Below are 16,966 nucleotides of genomic sequence, written 5' to 3'. Positions count from 1 at the left end.
CACGAGATTCTGTTAAAATGCTGGGCGGGGAGAAATGTTGAACATCTAATAGATATCATACATATGTTTGAAATAGTGGCACGGCTTGGGCTCTGAGCTCTTGCATCTGGCTGAATCCACTAACGGGATATTAATGGTTTGTAGGCACTTAAAGATTACACGAAAATGATATGTGAAATGTGCAATTGCTTGTGCGCGTCTATGCTGGCTTAGAATTATAGTGAAAGAATGTGAGACATCACAGCATTGTATAGGAATGAAGTCAGTCGTGTGAATTTAAAACTACGTATTTTTCTCAAAATTATGCAATGATTCCAAATTAATGTTTATTACAATAGTGTGCATATAAAAATTGCTTATCACAAATTTAAATGAGAAAAAACTCAAGAAACTCAAAAAAATGTTCTTTCATAATATATTGCGTTTTTTTTCTGTAAATCTGTTGACCCCTTCGGCCACAGCTGCATGTTTTGTGGAGCGAGTGCAAAAGTAATCCGCATTCTGGATTTCATAACCATAAGCACGTGTGTGCAGAGGGCATGTTACCAACATGGGCACATGGCCTAGTAAAATGTACGATGGAACACACCGTCATCAAAATGCATGATCAATTTACTGTCGGATGAAGGTCTCCCCGCTTCATTGCGATGCCATAACCCATCACGTTCCTGTACGTGAGCTAAACTCATTGCTCCCTCGTTGGGCTTCCATTCCGTCACTAGTCTTGCCCTATCGGCCACTATCCCTTGGACAACGCCTCCGCTCAAATATTTTTCCAAGCGAACAAAATGTCTATAACTTGACCTTTTTTCTCAGGTCCTTTCTTCCCCTCCGTGTACAATAACTCCCAGCATGCATCTCTAACCTGCTCATTTGTATTAGCTTCAGTTTGGTTACATTCGATTTGTCAGTGTCCACGTTTCTAATTGAACACATTCCTTTTACGCACATTGGTATGTTGCTTTTCATTATGAAAAATCTATATTACAAAAGCACTCCAACCTGCTGGCTTACCTATGTTATCACATTCATCCTGGTCCACCATTAACAGCCCTAGATATGCATATATTGTTGTGTTTTTCCACTTGTATCTCCAATTTCATGCTCAGAAAACCTGTATATGCATCTAGTTTCGCTCACATTTATCTTTGCAGAATTTTTTGTTAAGTTATTCAATAATTCCACGTATTTAATTGCCATCGATTGTAATACAGATCGATATGAGCAAATCATATGGCTAATCTTGACCCATGTATGGTCATATGCTTAGTTCTCCAATCCAGTTTTCGGAATATTTTAGAAATACCCCATTTTGTAATGATTAAGTGCTCAATATACAGTATGTATAAATGCACACACTTTTTCAGGCTGAGATTGTTTGAAAGCTAACCGCACTTTAGACTTCACATCTTACTACGGTTATGAGAAACAGCCTTGAGCCACTTGCCTCCACTTTAGGAGTACTGTATTGATCACATTGAATGATTTTTGCTTAAGTTCTGTACATTAAGAATAATTATAATGCAAAGAATGCAGTTATGGTGAATATCACTATCAGGGAGTTTTTTTTCCATCAAAACAATTGGTGTATGATCATGCCTATTTAACCTGTATTTATAAAAAAAAAACATGTCAGATGCCCTTGCATCCCTTGAGAGTGTGTGTCATTTGGAGAAAGGACGGTGTGCGATCTTACATTGTCAGATGACAGATGTGATTGTAAGGTCAGCAGAACTGACAGACATAATGTGTAGACTTTACAGGGCGGCTACATCATACGGAATTTAAATTGACGACAAGAACAGTAAAGTTGTGATTACTGGGAAAAGTGATGACATGGCCGGGCAGGACATACGTGTAAAAAGAGAAAAACTGCAAAAAATGAGCTGTTAAATATCTCGAGGCAAACATGACAGAAAACAGATGAGAGAACGAGATTGATGACATTGGCCAGTACAACAGGAATGTTAACAAAATAAGGGTATTATGTAAAAAATGAATCAAACTATAAACAATAAGATTGCACTCGGTTAGCACACAGTTAACGCATAGCCTGGTTGATTACGTTCTTCCAAAGATTGCCAAATTAGAAGTTAAGTGTGAAACAAACGAGCACGGCAAACCCTCCCCGTAGAGGTGGTTCAAACTAGATTCGAAGCTACTGTGTGTGTGTCTCTCTGGAAATATAATGCAATACAACACATAGTAGTAGTACTATGTGTGTGTCTCTCTGTGTGCGTCTCTCTCTGCTTGTGTCTGTCTGCGTTTCTCCGTGTTTATGTTTTGTCTCTCTCTCAAATTTAGCAATCTTTGGAAGAATGTAATCAACCAGGTGGGGTGTTGACTGTTTTGTTGGCCGACTCTGTTGTATTGCATTATTTTCCAAGGTTACGATGTTTGTTTTCTCATTCATTTGTACCTGATGATGGTTGCTTGTGTTGCAATCGAAACGTCGTATTCTATTATTTAATTTCTATCTACGTGACTTTACCGAAAGAACCAAAGAGTAATTCCTGCAGTCACGAAAGCTTCGAATCGAATAAGATTGTAGCTTTCTTTATCTGTAAATCTTGAAATTAAGTGGCACCAAGAGGCGTTTCCAAGTGATTAGGATGTGGCGCTTTATAAGACGGCTTCGAATTCTGTACTCTGCCCATCATACAAACGATTCAATCCATGGAGGGGACTCAAACTATCGGGGTACATGACCGACTACTTTGCAGTCGCAAAAATAATACAACCGCAATGGTTTGGCAATGTCACTCAAAGATCAGAAAAACGTTCTAACACCATCCTGCGGGACCTAGTTGAAGGGATGCGAGACCGGTCAGCCAACGAGCAGATGGATGACAAACATAGCGCCTTGGATAGGGAGATCAGCGGCCGATATTGTGCAGATCGCAGAAAAAAAACACCCAAGGTGGAGAGTTGATTGCCAAAGCGTCACTGGCACCCACATGACCTCTACGACCCCCACGTTTTTGAGACTGATGACGATTATAGATCAAGCAGAAACGAGGTCCTGTACTTAAGGGAGACTTCTCTCAACACAGATTAGTGGAACCATTTTATATTACAAAATCATACCTACACAAGGTAAATAGGTGCAATTGGCAGCCTTTAGCCGAGTGCGAATACGCCGATAACCAGGCTACATTTCTCATTGAATATTTTCTGGGTCGCTGGTATGGCAAAAATGGCACATGACTCACAGCCACGACCATAGCTCGAGGTATATTGGATTTGACGTGCAAAGTGCAGAATGCTATTTGGGGGTCGCTGATCCGGACAGACGCGGCAAAAATTGCCCCATCTATAACCTTTAAAAAGGTCTCATCACAAAATGTTTTCAGAGAACAGAATGGCCCACTCAAATTGTTTGTATGAAACGTGTCCTGTTAACTCTCTCCTCTTCAAACAAATGTAAACATTTAGATTTACTTTGACACAAGTTGGACACAAACACAAAGAAAACACAAATGTTATTTCTGTGACAGTACAGTATTTAATGTGTATTGGCACATTAGTTTGCCCCAATCAAGCTTTAAGCACAGGCATTTTCTAGTTCACACGCACGGACAAGAAACAAGACATGGACAATTCATGTCATGGTTGCTATGCCGGTACATATTTCAGTTTAACTTCGATATGGCAGTCAGTTGTTACACATAAACAACTATGTAAATTAGTGTTAAACTTTTAAAATCACAATATTAAAAGCAGCCTTGTTTGGATATGTGTAGTATCAGTGTTTTACAGAAGCATATGATCACATTTATGTAGTGTACTGCATACTATACACAATACAAACTACAACATGATTACACAAATGGCAAAGGGATCTGTAAATATGACAGTTAATGAACATAGTAGTAGTTGGTGCCATGCAATACAAGGGAATCATGTAAACTGAGTTCATCAAACTACTGTTTTTTCCCTGCAGTGCACAGCATTATACTCCAAATAATATTCTCCATTTCACAATGTGGACATCTTCACATTACACGATCTATACATGTTACATAATTTAAGCACTAACATGTATTCCTTGATCACCATGGTGATATTACAGCACACTAACAGGTTGAAGATAAAACTATAAATTAAAAAATAGCAGACAAATGTGTAAACTTAAGGGAACAGGAAGACATTTTGGAATGCACAGCAGTGGGTCGAAATTCGAATATTATAAACACTGAAACTCACAAGGTACACTGTATCGTAGCACTTGTTCAATGTCAGAATGTTAGCGAAGATTTTAATTGTTACTAAAACCTCACAATAGTTCCTTGCGCAAAACTGTACTCACACGAATGGTTATTTGATGCGTTTAATATTCAGATTTGCGAGTGGAAGAGTAATAATTGGTAAGCGCACAATGTTGCACGAAACTTTGGCACAAACATATTTATGTCAGACGTCACAGTAAATGCTTGACAATACACTTTAGACTGCTGCAGCGCTTGTTAAGCACCAGGACTTTCACATGGTCATGTGTTCAGGCAGCACGTAGGAGATGTCGTCCCAGGGGTGGCGGTACAGTCCTTGCTTCATCCTCTTTTGATCCAGAAAGTGACCTAAGTCACAACAAAAACAAAATATTTTCAATAAAGTAGTTTTTAAATATGCTGCCATTTTTGTCAAGTTATCTAGAATGTATATCTCATTAGAAATTTTACACAAAGCTAGGCAACACTATTGAACGAACTAAATATATATATATATTTTTAATTGTAATAACTCTTTGAAGACATTACCAATGAATCCCATGCTTCTGCCCAACACAAAGATTCCATTGAGAGCACCGATTTCCACGTATTCATCAGCCTCCTCCCTACAACGAGAGAGATACTCATGAACCACAACATGTCAAATCAAGATAAAAACATTTAAAACAAAATTAACTTTCAACCACCGCTGGTATATAAAGTACCACACTATGAATGATATGAAAACAAATGGAAAAACAATTGGCTGCCAAAACAGGTGCGTAAAACAGAATGCAAGGGAAATTACTAAAGGGGCTGTCTAAGAAAAACGTAGAATGAGATGTTAAGGAAGAATGAGAGTGGAGAGTGGTGGAGGAAGAGAAGAGATGGGAGGATAAATTAAGCAGAAGCTTTCTACATCATCCAACCAGATGACTAAGAATGACATTTCTATGAATTGCACTTCTATGCACAATATTTTACATTTATGGTTTAGTACAGAGCCCTATGTTTGCAGATTTACCTTGTGAAGCTGTCACAGTTCCTCAACAGGTCGACAAAGACTACACCGATGAGACCATCCACATTTAGGATCAGGTTTGGTTTCTGCAGGGTGAAGACACTTATGGATCATGTCGTTAATACAAATATACAACTTACGGCATGTAGTAAAACACATTAATGTAAATTTCGATTTAAAGATTATTAAAATAATGCATTATTACTGTAACTTAGAGTTTCTACATTTCAGAGTTACTTTCAAATGAACACCTGACACAAATGCCACCACTGCTGCTGCTACTCGCAATTGGTGCACAGCAGTGGAGAAGTGAAAAAGGAGCCTTGGTAGCAGAAGTGGCGGAGACTCACCTTGGATGTCGTTATCTTTTCCACCTGCAGGGCATAGTCCAACAGCGGCGTAGCCGGGAAGTGCTGCTGGGCAAACTCCTTCAGGATTTGAACTCGTGTGTCTGGGTTATTGATCTGAAAAAAATAGTCATCAAAGTATGAAAAAAAGTGATTTTATGCATTAGACAAATAACTGAAATACTATACAGCAAATGTAATATTGTAGAACCAGAAATGAACTGTAGCTTGTCATACCGCATGGTTAGTACTTAGTTAGATGTTGACAAAGCGCTTACAGATTTCACACGGTGGCCAATGCCCATGATGAGTTGTCCTTCCTTCTTCATTTTATTGACAAACTCCATGGGGATGAGGCCACTGTCAAATGCGTGGCTGAACTGCTTAGCTGCTGCGTCAAGTGCCCCTCCAAACCGGTCACCCTGTCAGACACAGGATGTGTGCACCGCACCATAATGCTGCGTTATACATTTTAAAGAACATTTCATCACGTCCACTATCTATGAGAGCCTCATCAAACCTTACGACTTTTTCAGGAGGATCCTGCATTCACATTCCAACAAGGATGAACCCTGTTTGGTTTCTAAGATCCGATATCGGTGCATCCAGGATACATTGGTTGGAGATACGAAGAAAACATGAGAAAAACACAACACTAATACATGTCGCAAATGTAAATCAAATAAAAAATCGTACAAGTTGGCGTTGAACACATGGCACCACAAAGTGAATCTCAAAAGAATCTGCGCCTTGCTTACGATGGTGAGTAGGCCTGACGTGAGGCTGGACACCAGGTCCTTCCCAGCGCGTGCACACACTATGGTGTTGTGGGCTCCAGAAACAGCAGGTCCGTGGTCAGCCGTCACCATCAGGCACATCTCAATGAATTTGCTGGCGTACTTTGGCAGCCTGTACGATGATGAAAGAAAACGCAGAAAAAACACTACCGCTTACGTCAAGGACAATGTCATGTTAAACTTTTGTGCAACAAAGGTTTTGTCCTGTACAATTAGTACACGTAAAACTGTGAACTTTTACATAAACGAATCTTTGACAAAGGTTATTAAGGTGCGTCACCTTCGCTGGAACCACAGCAGACCCAGGACGCCGCCCAGACCCATATCTTCTTTGAACACCTCGGTGATGGCCATGCCAGCGTAAAGAAGCTCCGGTCCACGCTCGTCACTGATACTCGTCATGAAGGACGCTGGCTTACGGATGAGACCCAGCTCCTGCATAAAGTACACACATGTGAGCACGTGTGCTGGTAGGAACGTGAGCGTGGTTCCATTAAATTATTTTGCTTGTTTTCGGTCCGAACTCAAAACTAAGTTGTACAAGAATGACAAGACCAACACTATTTCGTGATCCACTGCATTCCTGTAAGGTATTGTAATGGTTTCACATGCAACTGACCCGGGCCCAGGAGAAGTCCATGGGGACAGTGGGAGGGGGCACCTCTGGCACCGGCACAATCACGCCTCGAGACACCAAGTCGTTATACACAGCACTGAAAGAGCAATGATCATCACGTTAAAATCTGCTAAAATTCAGTGCCTATGGTGTGGTTCAAGTGTTTACAACTATAAACATGTTTATTCCACTCGTAACACTGAATTACGATGGCGATTCTTCAATAGTATATAGAAATGATAATTTGCATTCAACAAAAATTCAGTATTAATAAAATGGTGGTGTTTTTAGATATACACATTGATTGATTCTATTGCAGCTGTGATGTTGGATAAAGTGCCACTTGTGTGTGTTCAACTGTAAACAGGTTAGCCAGCCTTGCCTTCAGCCAACACTACGATGTGCTCTCAAATCACTTGTCTGCAGCTGCAGGTCCAGGTAAGTGTGCTTATGAACCCAAAACAAAACAAGATGCCGTTGGCATGAGAGGAGCTGCTAGAATACACAATGATTACCGTGTTTTGTCATTTCTGAAAGTACATTTTGCTCGTGAAAGCCCCCTGCTGAATTAACCCTCGTATCAATATGTCCTCATAGCCCAAGCTGTTGATAGCACCATGCCTTGCCAATGCTTTCTACCCTCTGCCAAAACCTGCAGCTGTTGCACAGTAGACACACGACCTCCAAAATATGCCCTGTATCTCCATAGAGCCCTTTCCCACCATCCTGAACATACACCACACCCAACCCAGTAAATTTTCCCCAAATAACATCTACAAAACCTACGTGCTATGTTCTCTTCCAGACGTCTGCATTGCTTATTTTGCCTTGGCACAATTCCTAGCATCTGTCTCGGACACCTGCGCTCAATTTCCAGCAACTTATTTTTGAACTGCTTAAGGAGGGTCCACCTCTGTGATACACAGTAATTTAGACAGCACACCCATATCAAATACCCTTTATTTCACATTCAGACGTATCTCTCTTCTCTTCGCAAGTCGTGTTATAACCTATCAAATACCAGGCCTGCTAAAGCAATGTGCCCCTTAGCCTGCTTCTCACAGCCCCCTATATTATGGATATCCTAAGTACACAGTACTCTACCATCTCAACTGTCTCTTATCTAAGTAGGATTTTTAATCGTAATACAGGAGCCCGGTTTATAACTACCGCCATCATTGTTATCTTCAGAAAGTTTTAACTTGAAACTCTAAAGTCCAGTCTCATTGTCTCAGACCGCAAACAGCTGAATGGCTCCAGCCAATGTCTGAATCAAACTTCCGTTTTCCAAGTTACAAAATAACCACATTTCTCACCCAATTTTCTCCCCTAGCTCGTCAAAGTTGCGGGGTAAGAACGCTCCAGCTTCAGCGAGAGCCTTGTTCTTGGCAACGGCCGTCTCCGAGTCCTGATTCGCACAGGCGCCCGCGTGGCCAAACTGGACCTGCACGTGTGCACCATGAACAAACAACGAGATTTTAGAGCAACGCAGAAAATAAAATTACACTCAAAAGTATACAAGTCATTACTGACAGAAAACATATATGTATGGCCATGCATATTCTGGACGTGTTTATCTTTGAGAAATAAGAAACCAGACAGGTATGAAAGCTGTGGCCTTGCCTCAGAGGAAAACATTGTGGCACATGTGCCAATGCACCAGGCTACGATGGGTTTTGTCACCCGGCCCTCCTTGATAGCTTGACAGATTTTGTACTCCTCCGTGCCTCCCACCTGGAGAAAAGAGAAAACAAGGGAAACATTCATGACTGCGTAGCTAAAATGCATACCCTGTGGGTGGTTATCATTTTATGACTTTCTGAATTAACATTACTTCCTCTAGAGCGGTGGTAGAGTGTTTAGTGTACAGCGCTCTAATTGGCTATCAGAGTTGAATTCCTAAATGTGGCCAACATCACTGACTGGTATGGTGAAGTATGGTCAATCTCCATGACTGACAGTGTGTGGGGAGGCCATCATTCAACAGTAGATTGGCAAGGGGCTGTAACTTATAATTAATTATTAATAAACTTAAAACCTAATATTGAACGTAAAAACAGTGCAAAATAATTTGCTTAATAGGATAATGTAAAATTTCCATACCTCCCCAAGAACAACCATCATCTTGACTTCTGGGGTATCTTGATAGCGCAACACATGATCCAAAAAGGTTGACCCAGGGTACCTGTTAGTCACAATATGATGAAAGCATATTTTGGCACCTTAACATCATTCAGTTATTAAAACATATATTTGAAAAAGTGAGCACAAATGACTCGGCATGCACAAAAACAATGCGTACTAAAAGAGAAAGGTAAAATTTACTGGGCAAACAAAACCTGAAGAGAAGCCCTTCAGGTTGTATGAAGAATCATAACAGATATTTGCTTTGTAAGTAAATCAAAGGCATACAATATTCAACCTCAAATTTGATATATAGCAATGACATTCACAGCTTTAACTTTTAATGAGACTTGAAATCATTAACATGAGCGAGTACTTTAGGATGGGCATAAAAAGTCTGTTAGGGCAGTCGAGACGAATGACAGAAATAAATATGCAGATGAACGTTTGCCGCAGCATTTTCCCTTTGACAGCGAATGTGTTCAATCATATTCCAGTGCGTCCAGCCACGACTAGCCTTGATTGCATTCGTCGCGCGCGACAACACGTGTTGCGACAGCGCTGCCAGTGCTCACCGGTCTCCGCCGATGGCGACGCCCTCGTAGACGCCGTCTGTGGTGCGCGACACCACGTTGTTGAGCTCGTTGGACATGCCGCCGGACCGCGACACGTATGCCACGCTGCCCGGGCGGTACAGCTTGGAGGCGAGAATATTGTCGAGCATTCCACCGGTGTTGCCGATCTTGAAGCAGCCAGGCTTGATGCCTCCCACCTGTCAAAATGAAAGCCACGGCGCATGAAGAGTGATAACCTAAAGCGTATAACAAAAGAGCTGCATGTGGTTTTGCGATTGTGTGGTGCTGCTCGTACAGTGGCAGGCCCGATGATGGTCACCCCCTTGGCATCTGCCATCTTAATCAGTCTCCGGGTGAGAGCCTCTGGTATGCCTTCAGCTATGATGGCAATTGTGTGGATCTGTGGGAAAGAATAAGGTATTTTATTAATCGACAACAGTTTTTGTAGCCATCAGCTTCTAAATGGTACTATATATATAATTCTGGAAATATAGACCTTTTAAAAGATTGTGAAACTTTTAGGAAATACTACTCAACACACGTGCACACTCAAGTACCTGTGGGAAGTTCATGGTCTCCACGGTACTATCGTAGGCAGAGCGAAGCGATGCAAAGTTTATGAGCACATCCACATCCGAGTGTCGCCTCATGGCTTCTGCCATATTCTTGTAGACTGGGATCAGAATTTCCTTGTGGCCCCAGTAGAACTTCTGTTTGTGGTCACCACTGTTGGAACCAGCAAAAAACTCATTTAAAAAAGACATTACCTTCAAAAGAATACATTTCTACTTAAACTATACCACACAGTATTCACTCACTCTCGTAGAAAGAGAACGACTCAAGGGCTGCGAGGAACCACAGACAAGTAGGTAGGCAGCCACGCGATGAGCCGGAGCCAACAATTGCCCAGGCTCTGCGGTACTCTATATATTAAGAGTTTATCAGCCAATTCATGAGTGTTTCCATGTGGGAGAAAAACAGAGCACTTGGGAGAAAACCCACGCATTCAAGGGAGAAACCCTCTATCCCATACAGGTGGAACAGGTGGAGACCATATTTTTGCTGTACCTCTCCTGCCAAGCAGGGGTATGGTATCTCAACACCCATTGGAAGGTTGTTTAGCAACATTTGTCTGATCAACCAACCCTCACCTCTACAGTGCTGGATTACAGGCATGCATAGCCATTACCACCTAGATATTTTAAATGTCATACTATATTGCGTTCAAAATAAATGTTTTAAGTTATATATTTGATATAGCTCCTAGAGAATGCCATCAATATACAAACTGTGCAAGGAGGGCATTTTACGTACGTAAAAGGGTACACAATGGCAGCGACAGAATGTTCTTTGCGTGAGCACACATAGTCGAAGTCCAGCATGCCTTGCACCGCACGTGTTTGCATTCCCCACACAATTGACTTGGTTTGATTTCCAAAGAGTGTGGTCAGCTTGCCGGCTGCATATCAGACAAGGCACAAAAATAGAAAAAAAAACAAGAAAATAATTCACAATCCGTTTCTGTTAATCTCACTGCTATCAACCACGATTGTTCTTTCACTTGTGTTTTTTTTGTTCAAAACATACAATACGAATAATCAAGAGATGATAATGCAAATACATTCGATCAATATGCAATCTAACAATTCCAACATGCATTTAAGTGACACATGTGGGTCTTGAGTGTTGTTTAAGTGCATCTGTCTTTGCGTCCTCACGTGGTGCAGCTGACCCAGGGTGGTCACCGGCCTTGCCTTTGTGACCGCTCTCCACGCTCTGGTTGCCCTCTGACGCGGAGCTCTTTCGACTTGTGTCTGGTGTGTACTGCAAATGGCAAAGAACTGTCAAGCCAGAAGGCTGTGATGCATTACGCAACACAAGCTGTCACAGCTCTGAAATCTAACATATATGAATTTAATGTACAGGCCAGGCGGTATACTACTTGTTAACTCTTAGTTATCCACATTATGGATTAACTGTGAGTGCAAAAAGAAAATCTCTATTCCCTCTGGTTTTTAGCTGCTCCTCACTTGCTAAAGGTCAGTCACTCAGTGCAAACATGTCGGCAAGAAAACCGATTACTTTTCAAGTTGTTTCAAAAATATTATGCAAGCTATGTTTTCACTTCCCTCCGAATAAGGGAAAGAATAAATATGATATTGCCTAATTTACAAGTTTTTCTTCATAGATATGTTTGCGTTATCCAGGTCACCCCTCTACCCCCATTATCCCAAATAATTGAGAGTTGACTGTACTCAACTTTCTTACATATTTTTTCTCGATAAATTTAAAACCATTTATTTTACAGTACATTTATAGCGCCAAACAGAACCACCGGGGTACTGCTTACGCTGGTACTTGTGCTTGTGTTGAGGAGGAAGTTGGCAGTGTGTGCATCAGCCGGCAGCATGTCTGGGATGGGTTTGAGTCCCAGAGCCATGCCTACAATGGCAGTCATGTGCGTCTCTGTGCCAAACACGTGGATGGGGATCCCTGTTGTACGCCCTGTAACATCAACAACACGTGCCTATTATTTAAGATTCCATCCAACAAATCCATCGGTTAAAATACATATCCTGTAACAGTTTTGATTCACGGTTGGGGTGAAGTGCACAGCACCAGAAACCACTCAAGCTTACAAAACCATTCACAATTATAGCATTGCTGCATTATAGCCCAACTTACCAAACGCTTAAAATGCTTATGGAGCTATATATTACATACAGTGGCATGCACGATACATGACACCCTTGACAATATATTAAATATATTAGATACATACCAATACAAGATACCCGAATTAACCCAATTTTCATTTATTAAATCACAATGTATTGTGGAAAAAGTATTAGTTTGAGATCACGAACCAACTTCTCGCATGACACGCAGGCCCTCTTGGTAGTTGGGGCCTCCACGGCGTACAAACACACTGACGCTGTGCTCCTTCAAACGTGTCTGGAAGTCCGTAATCGCTCGCACAATGCCCTATGCAGATGCACGAATTCAAACGCCAGGTACAAATGTTAAGAACATTTCACAGTCTTAAAAAGCACGTTCGTGCTAATCAGCATTAATTTCAGATTAAATGACCTAGGCAACTACATTAACATGCTTCTTTGTACAAGTCATGCACAATTACATATAAGATACGTACAATGAATCTTTAGTATTTGTGACATTATTTTTATTTCCGTGTAATGTAATTGGAAAATGACAATACATTACACAAAATGCAGCCCAAGCAGCACACTATTTGAACACGTAAAAAATGGGAATAATGACATGTACAGCTAACCTTTAGCAGCTACCGTTGAATAAAGAAGTGTTTTAAACCATACATAATTCATGAACCTGGCATACAGGGCAACAAACTGGACAGAGATTTAATCCGTAATGTGTGCCAACGATTCTTTAAGGTTTCACTTTCCGATGTCATTTCATGCCAATTTTTAAGGCAGCCAATATATGCATGTTTACAATAAATTTGCTATAAAACATGATTAAATGTGCCTCCAGTCATTGTAAAGTGACTAGACGATTTAAAAGGTTTGATCACTTTCCAGTTGTTATATTTGTAGATTCATAAGCATCGTGCCCATTTGACAGCTGTAAAAGGCTATATCAACTTCTTCAGGATGAGCATTGACAAGTGAAGTGCCGAGGTTAAATCTCGTCGGCACCTCCTACTGCCCGGCACTGTTTACTTCAAGGCATGTCAAAAATACTGCAATATTAACCGTAGAGATTGTCCTTCACTCCATACCCATATGTTTATTGTGACAGCTCTGAATATGATTTACGGTTCAATTTTCCAATTGTTATTCAGCTGAAACTGGGCATCACAGAACTGGTTGACATTTCTTCCCAAATACATTTTTAAAAAAATACATTTTAAAGAAAATTACAATACCTTGAATGTTGCAGCAACGTTTGTGAAGTTTGCAATTCCTCCTCCTATAATCAAAACTTTTCCTGCAAGAAAAAAAACAATATACATTTTTATAAAATCACAGCTGCTGAACACAGGCCCCAAGGCCAAAATCACCAAGCAGCCAGCAACAAACAATACGACTGAGGGTGTAAACAAATTATAGTTCATACGTTTCTTGATTGAGCAAGGAAATTAGAATCAAAATACTCGACAAGCTATGCTTTAACATGTCAAATAAATTCACGGCATTTTTATTAAAAATTTCAGTTCACAACTTCTCAAAAATTACAAAAGCGAAGACGTCATGATGCTTACAATTACAGTACAGATATTAAACAGTGGTGCATGTCAACAAGCGCGAACCCAAGGGCAAAGCTACCATCGTCATGCCTCTCGCGGGTCATGAGGGAGAGGATGGTCTTGGCGTAGTCGTAGGTTTGCTGCTCGCTGGGTGCTCCCGAGTACTCGCCATAGTTTGCCAGCTCCTGCACCCCTCCCAGGTCACAGATGGTGTCGCTGGCACGAATGAAAAAACTATAGTCAGCATCATCAGTTTAGTGAGGGTTTTTTTAAACCAATATTAAGGAATAATCGAAGCATATGTTGTCGAAATTATGTTCATATTCTAAAACGTGAGCACTTAAAATAAAGTGCAATAAACTGACTGTTATGCACATTAGTGCCAAATAAAATGTGGTGCTGTAATTATATTTATATTTTTCACCGTTATATTTTTTATTGCACACCTACATTGAAACACCCAAACTGACGACCGTGAAGTACGGTCAAATTACCTGCTATAACCCTCACTGTGTGGAGTGGCCCTCATTCAGCGATGGACTAACAAAGGAGCCGTACATGTACAATTATGGGATCTCCGTGGATGTGTCGTGGCTACCTGTAAACAACCGAGGCCCCGCCGCCAGCAACCATGGTCCAAATACGCCCCTTGGGGTTCAGAATGGTTAACTTGAGGCTCGCTCCACTCTTGGCATCCAGCTCGGCAATATAGGCTTCCTGCAGAATTGTAATGAAGATATACCTTTTACACCAAAACAAACTGCAATGGATACAAAGCAATATAATTTTATCCTGAAAGATATGTATGCTGTTCTGTAGATTATCCAACATAATGCAAGCCTAATGTCTTCACAGAAAAATTCTGCATAAAAAATAACGACAGAAGATTATAACCAATATATTTTATTTTAAATCAACAACTGCATTATATTCAGTTATAGAACACGTGTTCTAAAGCATCTTGTGTCGCCCAATTCCCTGCACATCCTGAGGTTAAAATTCCAAATCCGACTATGACCGCAGGAAAGCAATTTTTCACATATAAGCAAGATTACATTACATGTTTGCTGAATGGAAGGCTGCAGCATGTTATTATGTCTGTAATGAGTTTACAAATTACAACAAAATACCTGCAGTTGTCAGACCATGTTTCTAAACGTACATATAAACATATGCATTGTACTCCGTTTTTATAATTGTTATATGGTATCATTATCCCAATACAAAAAGGCAAATTATTTGCATGAGGGAATTAGAGCAAAAATGCCATTAATATCCTAATTAGTTTCATGACAGTTCGATTTATATATATATATAGAATCCCTCACCAGAACCTGAAAACTAAGCAGGCTTGAGCCTGTACAATGCTTGGATGGGGGACACAATGCACGTTTGGAGGGCAGTGCAGCAAATTCCATTGTTCTGTGAAATTACAATTCTCGCGCTTTCATCTCAAACTCACCGAGCATGGTGAAGTATGGTCAGATAACCCCATGATACGCACGGAACAAGGAGTGACCTCGCCAGCAGCATTACCTATTATGTAATGTGTTTTGTCATAGTGGCTTTAATAACGATGTATACAATCAATCAAATCTCGGGAGCAAGGTACAAGGTCTTTGTGTAGATAAAAGCAACGTATACTGCACCTCTGGGTAGGCTTCTCGGCCAAAGGGAGGAGGGAAGTCAATGTCTCCCCACTTGGTCTTGCAGAGGTAGTCAGCGGTAGCATCAATCTTTGCAGCCATGTCCAGCACATACACTCCATTGTCCGTCACAACTGCGTGATGGTATCACGGAATAATAAGTATCACTATGCAATTGTTTTGCAAGATAAGCGTGAATCTAGTTTTAATGGCAAAAATCAACAAAGGCTACATTGATGAAATATTTTATTTAACACACAATGGAGAACATGTAGATGAACAATATGATATTCAAATGTAAACGCAAAAATAATGAATGTAACTTTAAAACTTGCTTAACATTTGGAAACAGTTGTACTTTAAATATTTTGAAGAATGTATTAGAGAGAGCACAACTTGCCAATGAAAATACATTACCTAAAGGATTGATTTCCAGGTAGGTGAAGAAAAGATCTTCATAAACCTTAAAAAGTCCAGCTATAAATTTAGCCAAAAGCCTAACAAAAAAACAAACACAATTAAATTCATGAAAACATCATTTACATGGATCAAGATGAGATTTATCAATTAAATATATTGCATTCTACAGATTTTTGCACCCCCCCCCCGCCGCCATTTTTTAAAGCAAATTTTTAGTGCATTTTATAATCTGGTAGGTGTTTTAATGTGCCCAAATTTGTATAACTGTATTGTCGTGAGAATTATTTTATTATGTTTTATTTTTATTATTTTATTACTTCCCTTCTACGTGACTTTACCGAAAGAACCAAGAAGATGAATCCCTGCAGTCACGAAAGCTTTAAATCGAAATTTAACTGTATTGGTCTTAGATGGAAGTTTTGGGTGCATCATATAATCCTGAGAATACAGTAGATGATTCTCCTCTAAGTAATCTTCCCAAGGGCAGGTCCATGGCTCAAACTCCTTCTATCACATTCATTCAATTTAACCTAATTCTCATGGAAACACCAATATTTACACGAGGGTTCTTGAGCCATAACTATGGCAGAATAGTGGAGGTGGTTCCCTTGCCTTTCTCATCAGTATTTTTGGTTCCTTCGGTAAAGCCACGTAGAAGGGAAGTAATAAAATAAAAAAAATGTTTAAATTTTTTCTTGTTTTAGATTTTTATTATTTTATTATTTCCCTTCTACGTGACTTTACCAAAAGAACCAAGAATATGAATCCCTGCAGTCATGAAAGCTTTAAATAAAAATGTTCTCATCAGTGTTTTTAGGTGACATCACCAGATGTAATTTAACATTATACAGAGGATGAACAATATAGATGCACATGTACACCCCATTTGTCATTCCACTGTTGAAGAATAGCTTCCCCATGTCATGTGGGTCGTAGGGGCTATATGACCACACTTCACCATCATGGTCAGCGCAGGTTGGT

General features: G+C 40.3%; 1 protein-coding gene across 2 annotated transcripts in view; it reads right to left on the bottom strand.

The window, feature by feature from the left end:
* Positions 1 to 3,482: 3,482 nt before the first annotated feature.
* Positions 3,483 to 16,966, bottom strand: part of LOC144720898 (ATP-citrate synthase-like) — a 22,785-nt gene continuing 9,301 nt past the window's right edge. For both annotated transcript variants that reach the window (XM_078598039.1, XM_078598038.1), the window contains exons 6-28: positions 15,983 to 16,062; positions 15,569 to 15,699; positions 14,518 to 14,636; positions 13,999 to 14,135; positions 13,599 to 13,660; positions 12,556 to 12,673; positions 12,039 to 12,193; positions 11,407 to 11,512; positions 11,003 to 11,147; positions 10,246 to 10,414; positions 9,984 to 10,088; positions 9,689 to 9,885; positions 9,093 to 9,174; positions 8,613 to 8,723; positions 8,306 to 8,433; positions 6,993 to 7,086; positions 6,654 to 6,808; positions 6,335 to 6,485; positions 5,855 to 5,998; positions 5,580 to 5,693; positions 5,233 to 5,315; positions 4,758 to 4,834; positions 3,483 to 4,577 (exon numbers count right to left, since the gene is read on the bottom strand). In XM_078598039.1, the coding sequence (XP_078454165.1) occupies positions 4,483 to 4,577; positions 4,758 to 4,834; positions 5,233 to 5,315; positions 5,580 to 5,693; positions 5,855 to 5,998; positions 6,335 to 6,485; positions 6,654 to 6,808; positions 6,993 to 7,086; positions 8,306 to 8,433; positions 8,613 to 8,723; positions 9,093 to 9,174; positions 9,689 to 9,885; positions 9,984 to 10,088; positions 10,246 to 10,414; positions 11,003 to 11,147; positions 11,407 to 11,512; positions 12,039 to 12,193; positions 12,556 to 12,673; positions 13,599 to 13,660; positions 13,999 to 14,135; positions 14,518 to 14,636; positions 15,569 to 15,699; positions 15,983 to 16,062 (2,758 nt within the window). In that variant the 3' untranslated portion in view covers positions 3,483 to 4,482. The remainder of the gene's footprint in view (positions 4,578 to 4,757; positions 4,835 to 5,232; positions 5,316 to 5,579; positions 5,694 to 5,854; positions 5,999 to 6,334; positions 6,486 to 6,653; positions 6,809 to 6,992; positions 7,087 to 8,305; positions 8,434 to 8,612; positions 8,724 to 9,092; positions 9,175 to 9,688; positions 9,886 to 9,983; positions 10,089 to 10,245; positions 10,415 to 11,002; positions 11,148 to 11,406; positions 11,513 to 12,038; positions 12,194 to 12,555; positions 12,674 to 13,598; positions 13,661 to 13,998; positions 14,136 to 14,517; positions 14,637 to 15,568; positions 15,700 to 15,982; positions 16,063 to 16,966) is intronic.

This window comes from Lampetra planeri, chromosome 10 (assembly GCF_965212315.1).
Source record: "Lampetra planeri chromosome 10, kcLamPlan1.2.h2, whole genome shotgun sequence".
NCBI lineage: Eukaryota > Metazoa > Chordata > Hyperoartia > Petromyzontiformes > Petromyzontidae > Lampetra > Lampetra planeri.
This window is presented reverse-complemented; position numbering and strand designations above follow the sequence as displayed.